General features: G+C 35.5%; 1 protein-coding gene across 1 annotated transcript in view; it reads right to left on the reverse strand.

Annotated features, from left to right (window-relative positions):
* The window catches only part of PPP6C (protein phosphatase 6 catalytic subunit), a 31,887-nt gene that overhangs the window by 9,190 nt on the left and 2,653 nt on the right, over positions 1-20,044 (reverse strand). The window contains exons 2-3 of the mRNA XM_079113848.1: positions 8,292-8,387; positions 979-1,044 (exon numbers count right to left, since the gene is read on the reverse strand). Coding sequence (XP_078969974.1) covers positions 979-1,044; positions 8,292-8,387 — 162 coding nt within the window. The remainder of the gene's footprint in view (positions 1-978; positions 1,045-8,291; positions 8,388-20,044) is intronic.

Raw genomic sequence — 20,044 nt, forward strand, 5'->3', positions numbered from 1 at the left:
ATATCAAAGTATACAAACTCAGAGACATAGTCCTAAATAACAATGAAGAGTTATACATAAAATCATTTGGAAACTGTGTCTTCACAAAAAATTCAAACAGAAGTAAAAGCTGATTCTACTAAATGTTTTTGCTACACTTACACAATAAGAGGCCTACAGAAATTTGCTGTCCAATTTTCTCAAGAATTTTCCCTGTAAAACCATCATTTTTCCATCCTTAACTACATTAGCAGACGTTAGTAAACAGTCATGTGAGTAAACTGTTTTAATTCACTTTCAATTTTAAAAATCATTTTAACTGTATCCAAAGAGTTGCCTACTTAAAAATTGTTTTGTTTTGTTTTGTTTACAAAATCAAGTACCATCCTTCTATCAGCACTCTAGACTGCACTGGTATCTAACAACCACACATGATGACACACTATTTAAACTTCCCATTAATGTCTAACTTGGGTCAATATGACACCAATAGGAAAACAGCTAAGAGAATATAAAGATGACCCAGAAATTTCCAAAAGAAATGATAATGAAGAAGGATTCAGAAAAAATTCAACAATAACATTACATTAAAGGAGAAAATTAAGCAAACACCAACCATCCAAACAAATGTATATTAGGAAAAGTACAGAACACAAAACCATACTTGTGTATATTCCTCTATTCACAGATTAGTAAAAGGAGAAAATGAATGCTCAAAAAAGTTTCATAAAATAATGGTATTTGAAGATTTACGGCCAGTGGTGCTAGGCTATCTTCCTGCCTGTTATGAAAGCTGCAACCCAGTACCATTTGGATATTGGTTTATAAAAGCAGTTCTCAACTAGAGGATGTGGCAAAATGTAGAAAAGTACAGAATCATCTTTTCATTTATTTAAATAGAAGCTGTCACTAGAAAATGCAATTATTATGCAATTTACATGAATAAGTCAGATCCTTTCAATTTTAAATAAGCCCTTGATATTATTGGTGTTTACATACCATAAATATGTAGTTTGTGTCAGGAACCTGACCTCCAGTTCTGAATAGTTCACAAAGGTCATAAAACTATAAAAGAAAGGCAATATATGCTGATTACAAGTTCCTAGTAAGGAATAAAATAATAAATTGATAATAAAGAAGCAGTATTTGTAATAATAAATCCTATCATTGTATACAACTATAATGCACCAATAAAAAAAAGTGGAAAAATTATTAAGAGGATTCTAAATATTTACATTTGTAAGAAGAAATAAAGCATAAGCCAAACTGCCAAGTACATGATTTCCAAGCCTTAAAAAAAACTAAACGAAGTTCACAATTACCATAAAGTCATCCCTAGATCATTAATATTATAGGCCTTCCTCTCAAATTTATTTCATACATCTTCATCTGAGAATTTTGAAATAATTTATCAGTTAGCTAACTTCTCAAAAATCTAACGTTGGGGCTGGGGATATAGCTCAGTTGGTAGAGTGCTTGCCTCGCAAGTACAAGGCCCTGGGTTCAATCCCCAGTACCCACCCCCCCCAAAAAAAAAAAAAAAACACTAATGTTAACCACCCTGCCCATATTCAGCATCCATCTTAATTAGACAAAAGATAAGGAGACAAGGGGATAAGAATTTTTTTTTTTTTCCAAAATACAAATTTATGGGCTGGGGCTGGGGCTCAGTGGTGGAGTGCGTGCCTCACATGTGTGAGGCACTGGGTTCAAGCTTTAGCACCACATTAAAATTTTAAAAACATATATATATTAAAAAAAGGTATTATATCCATCTACAACTATTTTTTAAAAAAACAAATTTATATGATACTTCAGTGTCATGCAGAACAGACGGAACTACACTATTATTGGAGATGTGAACCTTTTGGGTTCACAGTCATGGATAATCTCAATAACAAGTAAAAAATAATTACATATTGCATTATATTCTATTTGATAAAAAATTGTTAATATACAAATTCTACATTTGGTAAATTTCTGTCAACTAGATTATCCTAATTCTATTTTGTAAAGAAAACTTCACACGTTTTCTGAAAAAAAGGATTTTGCAGTAAGTGAATTGAATTCCCAACATAATTATCCTTTACACTTAAAAGATTATCCCTTAAACTTCGAACACTTAAAACAGTACAGAAATCTTAAGACACATTAAACAAAACTGAAATTTAAACTTCTACAATGTTTCGTAAGTATAAAGTACTTCTCAGATTTAAAAAAAATAGACTTTAGGGAATATAAAATTTATCATCTTAAAATTAGCAATCAAACTAATTAAACAAGAAAACTAATTAATTTCAAACAAATATTTTATTTAAAATATTTATTGCTCCTTTGTACTATGTGGAGTCCCTCTCTATATAAGGAATATACTTTCTACCCCATAGAAGTATATATAGTTTATATAACATCTATCACATATATAAACAGTAAGAGCAATAAAGAAAACCCATACATATATACAATTTCCTATAATATATATTTATATATACTTATTATCTTTTTTTTCCCCCCAGACAATGCTTTGCTACATTGCCCAGGCTACTCTGGAACTCCTGGGCTCAAGCAATCCTCTCCAGCACTGGGTGTATAAGCATGTGCCATCATACCAGGCTCAACTTTTTAGAAAGCAATCTTTTGAAACATTTTGAAGTCTATTAAAATGTTCATCAACTCTGGCCTAGTAATTCTACTTCTGTGGCCATATACTAAAGGGAAAAAATATATATATGAAATGCTATGTAAATGTATTTTTAAATGTGTTAAGACATCACTTATAATAACAAAAGAAATAACCTTCAAGACTAACATAAAGAAATATTTTAGGGGCTGGGGCTGTGGCTCAGTGGTAGGGCATTTGCCTAGCACGTGTGAGGCACTGGGTTCGATCCCCAGCACCACATACAACTAAATAAACCAAATAAAGGTATTGTGAAAAAAGAAAAGAAAAGAAATATTTTAAATTATGATCTACCAACTCAAGGACTTTTAGTCATGAATAGGTATCACGAAAACTATGGAGCAAAATGGAAAATGACTAAGGAAAAATATGGAACACAAAACTAAACTTATAATGTAACTACACAATTTTACTATGTAAAACAGTAAGTATCTGCATGTCAACTGCAAGAAGGGAACCTGGTAAATTTTATGAGTCAGTTGCTTTCATAAAATTGTTGAGAAATCCAGGCACAGAGGCCTAAGATTGTAATCTCGTCAACTCTGGAGGCTGAGGCAGGTGGATTTTAAGTTCCAAGTCAGCCTAAGAAACAGCAAGACTCTGTCTCAAAAGTAAGAATAAAAAGGGCTGGATATATAGCTCAGTGGTAGACTGCCCTTGGTTCAGTCCCCTGGGTTCAATCCCCAGTACTGCAGCAGGGGGAGTACTGTTAAACTTTTCTATTGATATTTATAGAAACCTGTTCCTGAACATAAGCTTTCTAAGTTTCCATTTACTCTCTATATAAAATAGGTGATTAAATATTCTGTTTCAGTGACCCACAATTCTTACTCCATATTATAAGGTTTTTTTTTCCAAATTTCATTAATATAATGAATAATTAATGAGAACAAGTACAGACACTAGCCCTCATCCCACATTACTGGAAGCCCATCTCATCATTTCACAAAAAACTATGATTTTCATATCTTTGACACACTGTAAATATTCTCATTTTAAACCAAAAACAATAGTGAGAAGCAAATTGTATTCCATCATGAGAGGCAAGAAAAAAGCCAAGCAGTTTAGTACTTCTTTTTTTTTTAAGTTAGTTATAGATGGACACAATACCTTTATTTTATTTATTATCTTTATGTGGTGCTGATGATCAAACCCAGTGCCTCACACATGCCAGGGGATCACTCTACCACCACGACACAAATCCAGCCCTAGTTTAGTACTTCTTAAACTTTGTTTCCAGGACTTATTCACAGTCTTAAAATGTAGAGGTACCAAAAAAGCTTTAATTTATGTAGGCAATACAAATTGGTATGCAATATATTAGAAATGAAAACCAAGAAACTTTTAATGTTTAAATTTTAAAAATCAATGAGAAAAACCCTTAGGTAGGCCTGGTGGTGCACACCTGTAATCTCAGTGACTCAGGAGGTTGAGGCAAGAGATTTTAAGTGTCAGGCTGACCTGGGTCTTAGAGAGACCCTGTCTCAAAAGAAAAGTAAAAATAGCTGAGAATGTAGTTCAGTGGTAAAGCAGCTCCGGGTTCAATCCATAGCACCACAATAAATAAATAAACAAATAAACAAACAAACCATTAAATAGTAATATTTTAACAGAAGTAAACTTTTTTCCCCAAAACTAGTCATTTACTGAAAAGAGAATTGGCATTATTTTACATTTTTGAAAATGTCTTTACTGTCTACCCAACTAGAATCAGATGGAGTTTCATGACCTGCCTCTACAATCTGTTGGGAAATACTGATTAAAGTACATGAATAAAATCCAGTTTCACACAAATATGTAGTTATAAAAGGGAGAAGTATTTGATAACATTTTCAGATAATTGTGCATATTCTTTTAATGTTATACTAAAATTCAACAAATGGTAGCTTAATAAAATTAAAGAATAATTACAATATGAAAACTAAAATCATCTCTCAATGAATCTGAAAACATACTACCACTTGGTAGTAGTGGTATATTCATACCCTGTTAGATTGGCATCTGTTAAGCTTTCAGTGAATACTACACTGGTCATTTGAAAGATGGAAATGGTATTTCATTACATATCCTCAAAAAACTACATTTGTCCCAGCGCTATGGCACATGCCTATAATCCCAATAACTTGGGAGGCTGGGCATGAGGATCACAAGTTCAAGGTCAGCTTCAGGAACTTAGAGTGGCCCTACGCAACTTAGCAAGATCCTATCTCAAAAAATAAAAAGGGGGGCTGGGGATGTAGCACAGTTGGTGCTACAGGTGATTACTCTACCACTAAGACACAAATCCAGCCCCAGTTTAGTAAAATAAAATAAAATAGGCAGGGCATAAGGTTCAGTGGTTAAGCAGCACTGGAGTCAATCCCTAGTACAAAAAAAAAAAAGGACCCTAAACATTTGTTGATATCACCACTTGCTGTAAGGCACGTGGTGGTGTACATATGTAATCCCAGCAGCTCAGAAGGCTACAGGAGGATCACAAGTTCAAACACATCTCAACTTACCTCATCAGGAAAGTCTTTAAAAGTATCAGAAACTGTGAGCTTCGTGATAGTAGACTCACATTTTCCATTTCTGATTTCTCATTAATAAATTCAAATATTGTCATTGGCAACAAACACAGTCAATTGCTTTCTTTGAAATGACTAAGCTTACTTCCTTCACTTCTGCAAAAATGGTTGCCAAATACCCAAGTCTGAATAACCATAGTCTATCATTTGTTCTTTTAAGTAAAAAAAGAATGTGTGATAAAAAAGGAGTGCACAACATTTTTTCGAGTTTGCTCTTCTGTTTTAAGAGATGCCAGGGATATATTTTACACTGAAATCTAAAGATGTTTTAAAAAACACTTTGCACAAAAATAGTCTTTTGTCATTAACTCATGTTTTGTACATTTTTGTATGTTAATTTATGAATGATTTTTTTCAGTAAAAAAATACACTCAAGAACCAAAAAACCACAAAGAGTGCACAAATATTTTGCCTTGAGTAAAATCAACTTTCTTCACTACGCAGCAGATATACTTTATGTATACTTCCCACTGCATCACACGGCAAAGCCCAAAGATGGACGCGTTCGAGGGCTGAGAGTTTAATACGATCAATACTTCCTGCTTCATCAAGGACATGTGTAAATGAAATTGACATTTTATTTTACTGCACATGTATACTGGTGAAGAATACAATGAGAGCCAGCAGAGTCCAGTGCCACTCTCTTGTTTCATATTGAGGTACCAGGAGTTTTACCCTCCTTTGCTTCGGAACTACCTGCAAAGAAGTCTGTAGGCCACACTTAAGGAATCTTTGTACTAGCCAATGTGGCTTTTTACATAGCTAGTATGCGGTCAAAGTCAAACTGTGTCTGACTTTGGTCTGTAATCTCCTCCCTAGATTACACTACTTCAAGGCTTCTCAGCTCGATGTATTGCCAACATGTTCATTCATACTCAACTGAATCCTGCAATTCCTGAACTGGCCCAAGAGGTTAGACAAGGGGTTAGGCAAGACCCAAAGGATGTATCCTACATCTGATTTAATCCATCAGTAGCTGTTTAGAAGCTCAAGTCCCATGGCTTTGATTAGCAATTATTTTTAGGAATCAAGTATAAGCAAAACGATGTTCACAGTTGGGTGATTGTCTTAAAATAAAATATGCAACAGGAAACCAAATGTGTTTCAAATCTCAGTTCTCCCCCTTAACAGCTGTGTAAATTTGGGCTAATTCTTTAGTTTTTCATAGTCTCTGTTTCACTCTCTGAAAACATATAGATTGAAACAATTTGACATTGAATGTGTAAAAAAGCCCACCATTAACCTCAAAACTCAAGATAAAAGTTAGCAAGAATTGTAAATCTGATTGAAAGTATATGTAATGCAGAAATACAATTGTATGCTTTTAATTTATTTTAGTAGTTTGAGGTTGTCTCTAACTTTCTGATCTTTGATGTGGCTGTAATTCACATATTGTAGAGTCCTTGATAACACAAGTAACTCCTCAATTTTAATATTATAACCAGGGGAAAACATTACTTGGTTTATTCCAGTTTTTAGAAATGTATAGTATGATGGGTTGGGGTTGTAACTCAGAGGTAGAGCACTTGTCTAGCACATGTCAGGCACTGGGTTTGATCCTCAGCACCACATTAAAAAATAATAAAAATAAAGGTATATAAAAAAGATGTATAGTAAGCACTGCTAATATTAATATCCTTTATGTTAGCAAAATACAAATGCTTATAACATTTTTATAATACTTTTAGAGAGGAATTAAATAGAAAGTTGAAGAAATTCATTCCTAAAGTCTACTCTAGAGAATTTCTATTTTAACAAATCAAAGATGACATAATAGGGCCTCTATTTAGGAACTGATGATATACAGATGTTAAGATTAATTATAATCTCACCATTCAGAAAATAGCTTGAAAAAGCAAAAAGGAAGCAGATTCATAAGTAGTCAAAATAGGATTTTATTTATGGAGCAGCCCCTAATCAGGGCCAATTTAGATACATTTCTACTCCTTCACATAGTCATATTTAAGGCAGACCAAGTCCTGCTGGCATCCATAAGGACTGTAATATAGCCGGTGCCATGGTTCACACTTATAATCTCAGGAGGCTAAGGCAGGAGGATAGCAAATTCCAGGCCAGCCTGGACAACTCAGACCCTGTCTCAAAATAAAAAATACAAAGGGCTCGGGATGTAGTTCAATGGTAGAGTACTCTTGGGTTCAATACCAGTTCCAAAAAACATGTTAAAAGACTAGATTGTGCAACATGTATTCTAGGTCTTACAGATCCAACTACGTTGCACAGGCTATGAATGACCCGTTCGTTCAGCTTTTACTTCCCGGTGAAAAAATTCTAAATATATGTGTAAGGTTTCCAACTAGGCTAAATATTGACAGCAGAGCCTAACAGTGAGGTGTGCTCCTCCTGTCACTGCTTTAAAACAAACAAAATCCTAGCAGATGTGGAGAAAAACGAACTAAATCTTTTTCATCTCATTCTATCAATAATTTGCTGTGAGGGCTGGGGGAGATAGCTCAGTTGGTAGAGTGCTTGCCTTGCAAGCACAAGGCCCTGCGTTCAATCCCCAGCACCGCAAAAAAATAAAATAAAATAATAATAATTTGCTGTGAAAGTATGCACCAACAATTTTATTTTTCTAAAATTTTGCTATTCTCATTCTGACAAAAGAAATGATAAAATTTTGATAATATATGACAAGAACAAAAAGAACAGAAATGCATAGACTGAAAGGGGGGACATCTATTAATCATAATTACTACAAGTAGTTCCTATTTGTATTTTATATCTTCTAACCTGCACCAGAAAGTCCTGTCATTCCACAGAACAATTAACAGAGCATTTTATTCAACTTACAAATGTAATTTTAAAACACTCCATGAATAATTTTGATCACTGCTTTTATTTTCCAGAACAGTAAGACAGTACCATTAATACCACGGAGACTGAGGCAACTTAACTGCAAATTACATTTTTCTGCTTTACTGGAAATTTTTGTTGGCTGGTTTTTTTGTTTTTTTTTTTTCTTTTTTAAACTTTGCAATGCAAGTAGTAACACAAATAGATCATAGACAGCACAAAATGTTAAAAATCCTTTATGAAAATTTTACCTGTCCATGTATGTCTCCGCACACTGTTACTGGTGTTGATACTGGCTGAACATTTGACTCCTCCAAGAGAAGGTCACAAACGTAATCACATAGCCGCTGAAAGAAGAAAAATAAAATGCAAACTTTTACTACAATATTAAAACCAAGGGCCAAGTACAAAAAATACAAGGACTAATATTTAGAATGACTAAGTATAATTTTTGAAAAGAAACTATCCTATGATAATTCTGGGGTTAGATTTCTGTCAGTTTTCAAATATAGTTCATAATGCATAAGAATGACACAATTACTATTTCAAAATGCAAATCCCCTGGCTACATAATAGGTTCTAGGAGACAAAACTTTATAAGGAACTGTAAAATGATGCTTTTCACCAAATTAAAAAAATAAATCCAGGAATATGTAATGTTAAGTAAAAGGTTTTTAAATTTAAAAGTAAACCATATACTTACCATGACCCAGGAATTACACTCCTGACAATAAAACTTTAAGTACCAAATAAAAAATATTGGTATAGTCCATCATGGAATACTACCTAACAATAAAAAGAAGTGAACTATTGCCATACAACAACCTGGATTAATTTTGAGGTATTTATGCCAAGTAAAAAAGCCTATCTCAGACATACTATATGATGCCATTTATATAACATTCTTAAAATGACAAAATTTATAGAAATGGAGAACAGATTAGTGGTTGCCAAGAACCAAAAGTTTCCAGCAATAGGAAACAAGTGGGTGTGGTTATAAAAGGAAAACAAAAGGAATTCTGATGATGGAACTATTATCTATCTGGAATATAGTACCGGATACATAAAACTACAAATACAATAAGATTATAGAGAATATACACACACACACACGAGCAAAGCTAGAATAGGAACAAGATCATGATGTATCAATGTCAATATCCTGGTTGAGGGCTGGGGATCTAGTTGGTAGAGTGCTTGCCTTGCGAGTACAAGGCCCTGGGTTCAATCCCCAGCACTGCAAAAAAAAAAAAAAAAAAATCCAGGTAGTGGTACTATAATTCTACATGATGTCACTCTGTGGGAAACTGGATAAATGATACATAGGATCTCTCATTATTTCCTACAACTAATGTGAATTCACAATTATTTCAAAATAAAAAGATTACAATCAAGTAATTATAAAATGGAAATCTCAAATTGAAGAGTCAAATTGCTTTAAAAAAAAAAAAAAAACCTCTAAAATGTTTACATTTCAAAAATATTTGTGGGATGGGGATATAACTCAGAGGTACAGCACTTGCCTAGCATGCACAAGGCCTGGGTAAGGTAGTGTTGGGGAGGGGGGTATATATATTTGTTCTCTGTTTCACACTCACACCAAAGAAATATGGTTTCAGAGAAAACATAGTCTCACAATAGCATTCTAGAGAGAGAAATATATCCCTGCTATATATAGTGAAGTGGATAGGAATCTTCCATCTAAAATCAGTTTATACTAGTCTACTACCAGAGGCCTACTGGATTTTATGATATTTCTGTCAAGAAAGGAGAAATTAATCTAATAAGCGAAAAGATATTATTTAAAGACTAATTAAGGAATCTAAATTCTACAATCTTTTTAATATACGAGAGATACACTTTAACAGTTTTAAAACTTAAACAGAGGCAAGCATGAAATAGAATTCATAATGGAAGAGAAGGAGGAAAATAATGAAAAAATGCCCCCCAAAAGAAAATGAGAAAATCTACAGCTGTTTATTTCCTACATATTAGACAACAAAACAGCAAACCTCAAAATAAAGTGGTTTGTTCTTATTCCAATGATAAGTTCTTGATCTTCATTAGCACCTCAAAGACAAGATCTTCCTTTTGGCTTGTTGTCATTCTGACCTTTAGTCCCAAACCCCCAGATGCTTCATCAAACCAACCTACAGTCCTGCCATCCATCATTAGTATCTGTTCCCTGTTCACAGGAACAGATACTAGTGAATAAAACAATGTTTCTGAACTCTAACTCTTACTATTATAAGCAAAGACTGACTCCAAGAGTTCCTACAGTTACAAAATTCTGTCTTGCATTAAAAACCACCTATGTCAAATCTCATGACTGGGACCCACAAAGATTAAGATCACAAAGCTACTCAATCTTAGGAACAGATTTGGAATCCAGGTTTCTTACCTTTTCCACTATACTATCTTGACTATTTAGTTGTTCAATGCAACACATAATTTACAAATATTATCAGGTATTGTTCTGGACACTAAGTAAATGACAATAATCAAGATGAACCTAAACCCTGCTTTCAAGGGGCTTATATTACAATAGGAAAAGAGACAATAAATAAGTAAAGTATAGGGCTGGGGTTGTAGTTTAGTGGTGGAGCACTTGCTGAGGCACTGGGTTTGATCCTCAGCACCACATAAAATAAATATAATATAATATAAATATAATATCTACAACTAAAAATATTTTTTAAAAATAAAGGGTATATAATAATTTGTTACATGGAGCTATGACCTATGGAGAAAACTGAAGCACTGGAAGAGGGATATGGAATGTGAGTAGTTGAGTAGTGGAAGGTAGGTGGTGATATTTTAAATATGGAGAGCACAGAACCCTTACTGATAAAAGTGACTTTTGAGCAAAAATCTAAAGAAGGTAAGGCTATGGGACAGAGCACTGCAGGCAGAGGGACAACAAATAGGTACAAAAGGCCCTGACATAAAGCAGACTTGCTGTCTGAGAAACATGGAAGCTCATGTGGTTATAAATTGAATAAGATTCTGAAAAACAGGAGAGCACCACAAAATTGTAAAGGTCACTGGGGTGAATATAAGAACCTGGGCTTCTACTGAGAGTCATGGGAAACCATTACAAAGTCCTGAAAGAGGACTGACATGACTATAAGTAGAAGTCTATTGTAGAAAACAGACTATTGAGGGGCATGAGCTGGTGAGTTAGTAAAGGAAAAAGACAGAAGTAAGAAGACTAGTTAGATGGTTTATACAATAAGTTAATCCTGGCTTGGACCAGGGTAGTAAAAGCAGGAAGTGGTGACAAATAGACATATTCAGATTTCTTTTTTAATGTAGCATTTGCAAGATTTTTGACTGACTGGATACAAGGTGTTAAGAAATAAAAGGAATTGAGAGTAACTTAAGGTTTCTGGGTCTAAGCAACTACAAAGATGGAAACAGTTGTTACTGAGAAGGTTAAGACTCCAAGGAAAGCAGATTTTTTAAATTGTTTTTCCCCTTTTAAATAGACTATATTTTAGAGCAATTTCAGGTTCACAGCAAAATTGAGCAGAAAGTATAGAGTTCCCATACACTCAAACACACACACACAAAACCTCCCCACTATCAATATCCTGCACCTAAATGGTACATTTGTCACAACTGAAGAATTTACATTGACACATCATTACTAAAGTCTGTAGTTTGTTTACATTAAGATTCACTCTTGGTGATGTACATTCTCTAAGTTTTGACAAAGGTATAATGACATATCCACCATCATAGTATTATAGAGTAGTTTCACTACCCTGAAAATCCTGTACTTCACATATTCATCCTTACCTCTCTCCAACTCCTAGAAACCACTGGTCTTTCTATTGTTTCAATAGTTTTACCTTTCTCAGAATGTCATATAGTTGGAATCGTACACATGTAGCCTTTTCAGGCTGGGTTCTTTCAGTTAGTTATATGCATTTAAAATTTCTTCATATCTTCTCATGGTTTGTTAGCTCATTCACTGTATTCAGTGTATACCACGGTCTGGATGTACCAGTCTTTTCACCCATTCACCTACTGAAGACAACCTGATTGCTTTCGAGTTTTGGCAATTCTGAGCAAAGCTGCGGTAGCATCTATATATAGCTTTTGGTGTGGAGACAGGTTTTCAATTCATGTGAGTGAATACCAAAAAGCAGAATTGCTGGGCTGGGGTTATGGCTCAGTGGCAGAGCACTTCCCTAGCACATGTAAGGCAGACACTGGGTTCGATTCTCAGCACCACATAAATAAATAAAGGCATGTGTCCATTTACAACTAAAAATAATTTGAAAAAAAAAAAAAAAGCAGAATTCCTGGATCATATGGTAATAGCATGTTCAATTTTGTAAGAAACTTCCAAACTGAGTTCCAAAGAGGCTGTATCATTTTGCATTTCCACTAGCAATGACCAAGTGCTCCCCTTGCTCCACAATTTCATCAACATTTGGAGTTGTCAAACTTGAGATCTTCCTAGTCTCCCCACTAGCTAGGATTACAAGTATGTGCCCAGTTTATTTTTGAATTTTAAGAGTTCTTTGTCTATTTTGGAGAATAATTCTGTTTTATGTCCTGCAAATTTTATCCAAGTCTGTGGCTTATCTTCCCACTCTCTTAACAAGAATTTTTCACAGAGCAAAAAATTTTTAATTTTAATAAAGTCTTTCTTATGAACTATTTCATAAGCATATTGTTTTAATTTATTTGGGTTTGGTTTGTAGAGTGGGAAACTAGAAATGAGATTCATTTTTTAAAACTTTATTGAAATAATTTACATACCATAAAATTCATGGCTTATAGTACAAAATTCAATGGCTTTAGGTATACTCAGTGTTATCATATCATCACCATAATAAATTTTAGAACTTTTTTAAAAATTTTTTTTAGTTGCAGATCAACACAATACCTTTATTTTACTTATTATTTTTATGTGGTACTGAGGATCAAACCCAGTGCCTTACGCATGCTAGGCAAGCCGCTCTACCACTAAGCCACAACCAAGCCCCAATTTTAGAACATTTTCATCACCCCAAAAAGAAACTCCAAATATTCATTGGCAGTTACTCCTTATTCTCCACAATCACTTTCTAAGCAATCACAAATCACTTTTCAATAAGGAAAAATAAATATTACATATTAAAATTATTACCACCTTGACCACAAACACATAATTTAGGCTCTTTGATTATACTGTCTTTCCAATTACAAAAGAAATTACAACTCTTTGTACAAGCATCATATTCCTATTAATAATCTATTGGATATAATTTTTAATTTCTTATTTAATTTTTTTTGGGGGGGTGGTATTGGGAATTTAACCTAGGGTCTCTCACATGATAGGTAAGAGTATACTTTACCACTAAATTCCCAGTCCTTTGTAAAAATTTCATTATGAGACAGGATCTCCCTAAATTGCCCAGGCTGGCCTCCAACTTACAGTTCTACTGCTTTTGCCTCCTGAGTAGCTGGGATTACAGGCATGCACCACCATAACCACTTTAAATTTTTATTGATTTCATAGTCATTAACATCTAAAATTTATACCTATTTGCATTTTTTAAATCCAAACTGACTTCCTTCTAGCTTAAGGGCAGTTCCAAAGAACAAATATACCACAAACTGATGAATAATTCTGTTTGACCTGTAATTTTTTTATAGTTCTTCATCACCACCTCCCTCTTCTTTACTCTGCCAAAATAAAAAGCACTATTCTTTTTTAGATTAGCTTCACAGCAACAGTTAATGCTTTGAATTATTTTTCTGATATTATATAATTTTAAAATTAAAATAATACAGTGATGCTTGAAGATACCTATCTCAGGACAATAGCCACCTTCTTTGGGTACAATGTTTTACTCAATTAACATCTGCATTATTGTTTCTGGTACATGCACCAAGTTTCCTCAAAGAATTTCACCAAGGTATTTTGGAAGTGCTCTGCTATAAGTTAAACCAGAATGAAGATTGAGCAGAGTTTTTGTTTCCAAGTCTGTTCATGAGGACTTCATGCTATCAGTTACTTGTCCTAGCCATACTGCCTTTCAGATTTAAGACTAGGCCTGCTGTGGGGCTAAGGTTGTAGCCCAGTGGTGCTCGCCTAGCACCTGTGAGGCACTGGGTTCAATTTTCAGCACCACATAAAAAGAAATAAATAAAATAAAGGTTTAAAAAAAAAAAAAAAGGCCTGCTGGAGATGGGCACCTCGGCACACGCCTGTAATCCCAAAAGTTGAGAGGCTAAAGCAGGAAGATCACAAGTTGAAAGGCAGCCTCAGCAATTTAGTGAGACCCTCAACAACTTACCCTGTTTCAAAGAAAAAATAAAATGGGCCGGAGATGTTGCCCAGTGATAAAGTACCTCTAGGTTCAATCCCCAGTACCAAAAAAAGAAAAAAAAAAAAAAAAAAAAAAAATAGGACTAGCAACCACCAGTTAGTCTGAGCCTGTACCAGAAATACAAACGATACTTCCAACATATCCTCTGATATAAGCCTCCAAAGAAGCTCAATTTCCATTCTCAGAGGCCTATCTTCACCCTGCATAATACTGCCCTCCTTTCCCAATTGCTTTCTCCCAAATTACACAAGGAGTGCAGGCCATATAGCCCATCTCGTAGAGTTCCTGCCTCTCATGCTGGAGGCCCGGGTTCAAATCCCCAGCTCTGGAATTGTGGAAATAACAAACAAACAAACGAAATCAAATTACACAACGGTGTCATGTCATCATCAGCTGTAGTAACTGACATGTTTCTATGATAGGATAAATCCTCTATAGAGCTTACTACTATGTAGACCACGGACAGGATGCACAGAATACTGTGATTAAGCAATAGCCTTCAAAGAGGACTCAGGGGAAGAATGTCTCTGTTTCCTCTATCAGGGATAGATGTAATTACTCTGAGAAACTTATTTGTACTTATCCTCTTACAAACTCTAGTGCATTTTTTAAAATATTTTTTGAGATATTGATAGACCTTTATTTTATTTATTTATTTATATATGGTGCTAAGAATAAAACCCAGTGCCTCACATATGCTAGGCAAAAGCTCTACTGGTAACCTGAGCCACAACCCCAGCCCCTCAGTGTGTTTTTAAATTGATCAGTTTCCATCTTTCTAGAGGCAGTTAGAAAGCTTAGGGACTAATCTTTAAGATGTAACCTGAGAGGACTGGGGTTGTAGCTCAGCGGTAAGCGCTTGCCTAGCACATGTGAGGGACTGGGTTCAATCCTCAGCACCACATAAAAATAAATAAATAAAACAAAGGTATTGTATCTATCTACAACTAAAAATATATATTTTTTAAATGTAACCTGGGGGCTGGGGCTGTAGCTCAGTGGCACAGCATTTGCCTACCAGTATAAGGAACTGGGTTCAATCCTTAGCACCACATAAAAATAAACAAATAAAATAAAGGAATTCTGTCCACATACAACTACAAAAAAAAAAAAAAAAAGTAGTAACCTGGTCATCACAAATTTTATTTTAAGTAATATTCTTACTTTTACTGCTAGTTCCATCTTGGTTTCCTATCTTTATTTTCTCTGACTCATTTTTCTTATTTATTCTAAATTTAATTTATAGTGCTACACTGAATGCATCTTTGTAAACCACCCTATATCCTTTTTGGAACAAAGTGAGTTATCATTTAATTAACATATTGAAAGTAGTCACAACAAAGAATCCTGAGGGACTGCATGGTTCCTATGTTCCAATGGGCCATGATTCACATACATTCACAAGTGACTGGCTCTCCTAGGATGTAATGCCTCCTAACCTGCAAGTCCTGTCTGATGACTGGCCCACACTCTCAGTGCTGATTTGTAAGTAATACTGGACCAAATGCACTAGTGCACGCGTAATTCCAGTGCTCAGGACACTAAAACAGGAAGACCGCAAGTTCAAGACCAGTCTGGAAAACTTAGCAAGACGGACTCGAAATAAAAAATAAACTGGACTAGGGATGTAGCTCAGTCATACAATGCCCCTGGACTCAATCCCTAGTCCCATTCAAAAAAAGAAAAGTAAAAAAGAAAGGACCAAAGACTGAAGAATATCACAGTGAAACCCTATAAATCTCAAAGGTTCTCTGGAGAAAACATAAAAAACTACTTAGGCAGCATCCTTCACCTGGAGCCCAGGTGTGCTGACTAGAGTAAAACTGCAGCTGCCACCTATGACTGCCACTTCTGCAGACCCCAACTACAGATTTACAGAACTAAATCTCTAAGTAAAGCTCCTACCTCTCATCATAACCAGTACACACAAAAATAAGAAAAATCTATAAAATTTCAGTATAAACCTTATGTAGTTCACCATTATACCAGGTGACCTCAGAGTCCAGCCATGCCATGGGTACAATATTTGCTCTTCCCCTCCCAAGCCCTTCATAGGTTTGTTCTACTACCTTGGTTTGCAGGAAGCATGGCTTCCTTTACTTCTCAAAAACACTCACTGAGAAAAGATTCTAAATGTTATTCCAAATTGAAGGCAAACTACACTCCTCTCTCTTCATCACGTCCAATTAATTGCTAACCCTTGAATAAGAGGTTTGTGGCCCCATCCTTGGGAGATCTTATTTTTCTTCTCTACTTTGTCCTCAAAATATTTGTTTATGGCCAGGCACAGTGGCACACACCCATAATTCAAACTACTTGGAATGTTGAGGCCAAGCTTAGAAACTTAGCAAGATTCTGTCTCAAAATTAAAAGAAAAAAAAAATGTAAAAGATGTAGCTCAGTGAGTCAGTGAGCACCCCTTGGTTCAATCCCCAGAGACCCCTTAAAAAAAAAAAAAAAAAAAAAAGTACTTGTTTGTGGTTCCATTCTACACTCTGTTCCTGTCTCCTTGTTCCCTCTTGGCCCTCAAATATACTGGGTTCTACATTTTTCAAATTCTTCACTTTGCTGATCTTGCTATCTAAAACTTTTCTTTTTCTTTTTTTTTTTTTTCAGACAAAGCCTCGCTAAGTTGCTGAAGCTGGCCTCAAAACTGTGAATTCTCTCGCCTCAGCCTCCCAAGTTGCTGGGATTACAGGTATGCCACCCAGCTAAAACTTTTATATACTGGTATTTATAATAAACCCATAGCTTAAGAAATAAAAATCTATCCTAAATTTTATTTTATATGGTCTATACTATAATACAAATTACTGGAATAAGGGATCCTTGATGACAGTAATAGTCACAGCCTTATGATCCATAAAGTGACATTTGTATCTTCAGGGCAAACTGTTTCTCAACCATGGCACTACTAATTCTTTATTGTGGGGGCTGCTGTCCTATACAACAGCAACATCTCTAACTTCTATACCTACTATATACTCACAACATTCATGCCCCCAGCTGTAACAGCCAAAACTGTCTACAGACATTGCCAAATATCCCCTTGGGGACAAAACTATCCCCCTGGGGACAAAACTATCATCCGTTGAGCACCACTGGTCTAGATCTTTCCTCCAATTAGAACAGTGTTTGGAGCACATCTGGCAACCAAGAAGTATTTGTTGACAGGTGAGATGAGACATGCCTGTAATCTCAGCAACTCAGGATGCTGAGGCAGGAAGATTGCAAGATCAAGGCCAGCCCGGACAACATAGCGAGACCCTGTCTCAAAGTAAAAACTGAAAAGGGCTGGGGTGTAGCTTAGAGATGGAACACTTGCGTAGTATGCCAAAGACCAAGGTCCTGGATTCAATTCCCTGTACTACAAAAAAAAAAGAAAAAAAGAGCATGTTTTCAGAAGATAGCAGTTCAATGTGCTTAAAACAGAAAGTAAAAAGAAAGGTGATGTACAGAAGATGTACTTAGGAAAAAGCAAGTTATTGAGCTATCCTAAAAAGGCTATCAACGCCCAGCACTGGTGGCACATGCTTATAATCCCATCGAGGCAGGAGGATGGCAAGTTCAAAGACAGCCTCAGCAATTTAGTGAGGCCCTAAGTTAACTCAGTGAGATCCTGTCTCTAAATAAAATACAAAATAGGGCTGGGATGTGGCTCAGTGGCCGAGTGCCCCTAAATCAAACCCAGGTACCCCCCCCCCCAAAAAAGAAAAAAAAATTAGAGGCTCATGTTTGTTAGCATTACATTTATATTAGGTTATAAGTCATTATAAATCATTTTCAGAGAACACAAGAGATATGATTCTAGTCTAAAAGTCAAACAAATGCCAGACATTATCACGAAAGGTCTTCAAAACAGGAAATACTCTTCTAGTCTATACAAAAGCCATGGTTGTGTACCCAACTACTGTACACTGTGTCTGCTGTTTCCCAGCTGTACCTGAAGCAAGATTGATGCAGGAAGCTGGGGATTGTAGCTCAGTTAGTAAAGTGTATACACAGCAAGCAAGAGGCCCAAGGTTTAATTTCCAGCAGCACACACACATCTACAACCACACACACACAGTTCAATGCAAGACCAAACTATTTAGCTAAACAGAATGGTCACCAAGAAGGCAATAAGGAGTGACAAAACAGACTTCAATGTGGAAGGATAAAAACTACTGTAGATGATAAGAATATATAAAATGTACTGCTCATGCCTGTAACTTCAGCTACTGGCGAGGCTGAGACAGGAGAATTCCAAGTTCGAGATCAGCCTAAGCAACTTAGCAAGGCCCTTAACAATTTAGCAAGATCCTGTCTCAAAATAAAAAATAAAGCCGGGGCACAGTGGTATATGGCTGTAATTGCCAGCAATTCAGAATGCTGAGATAGGAGAATCCCAAGTTTGAGGTCAGCCTCAAAGGTAACTTAACCAGAACCTCAGCAATTTTAGGAAGACCTTGTCTCAAAACAAAAAAATTTTAAAAAGGGTTAGGGATGTACTTCAGTGGTAAAACGCCCCTGGATTAGATTCCCAGTGCAAAAACAAACAAACAAACAAACAAACAAATAAATAAATAAATAAAATGGGCTGGGGATGTAGTTCGATTGGTAAAATGCCCCTAGGTTCAATCCCCAGTATTAAAAAATATTAAGTTATACAGAAGCTAATAGAAGAGGTAGAAAAAGTCTGTGACTGTATCTTAGAAAAAAAGGGTGAATTCTCTGAAGTTTTATGAGCATTTCACACAGCAAGCCCAACTCTGCAAGCAAGTAACTATATATGAAAAATAAAAATTGATGGACATGATTTTTTTTTCCACTACCGGGGTACCACTGAGTAAGATTCCCCCAGCCCTTTTTATTTTTTATTTTGAGACAGGCCTTGCTAAATAACCAAGGCTGGTCTCAAACTTGCCATCCTCCTGCCTCAGTCTCCTGAGTTGCTGGGATTATAGGCATGTGCCAATGTGCTTAACTAAAGATAAAAAACATTTTTTTGCAGGAGGGTGGTGCTGAGGATTGAACCCAGGACCTTGTGCTTGTGAGGTAAGCACTCTACCAACTGAGCTATATCCCCATACCTTAAAAAAAAAAAAAAAAAAAAAAGCTACTTGGGAGACTGACACAGGAGAATGGCAATGTCTCAAAAAATAAAAAGGGCTGGGGATGTCACTAAGTGTAAAATGCCCTGGGTTCAATCCCAAAATATCTCTCTCTCTCTCTCTCTCCTCTCTCTCTACACACTCACACACACACACACACACACATAAAACTGAAAGATGGCTAAGACTAAACATAAAAGTGAGTTCCAAAAAGATCACATTAATTATTAATCCATAAAAGTTGTTACAATGGAATTACACAATTATTATGTAGCATCCTTGAGAGAGACCCTAGTATTTTCCCAAGCCCATCTATATTAACAGTCTTCAGCTTCTCAGTGGGGAAAAAAAAACTGAACAGTAATTCATTGTGCAATTTCTTTATGTACATGTCTCCTTTAAAGAACTGTCCAACAGATCAGACCATCTTCAAGTTATAGAATTCCTCCCAAAACTCCATAGGTTTAGGGCTCCTCAGTGGCAGAACCCTTCCCCAGAAGCAAGGGGCAGGGGGGAATACTACCAAAATTCTTTAAGTATCCAGCAAATCTGTCTTTTATCATTCATTCTTTTACTTGGCCA

The sequence above is a fragment of the Sciurus vulgaris genome, assembly GCF_902686455.1.
Source record: "Sciurus vulgaris genome assembly, chromosome: 15".
NCBI lineage: Eukaryota > Metazoa > Chordata > Mammalia > Rodentia > Sciuridae > Sciurus > Sciurus vulgaris.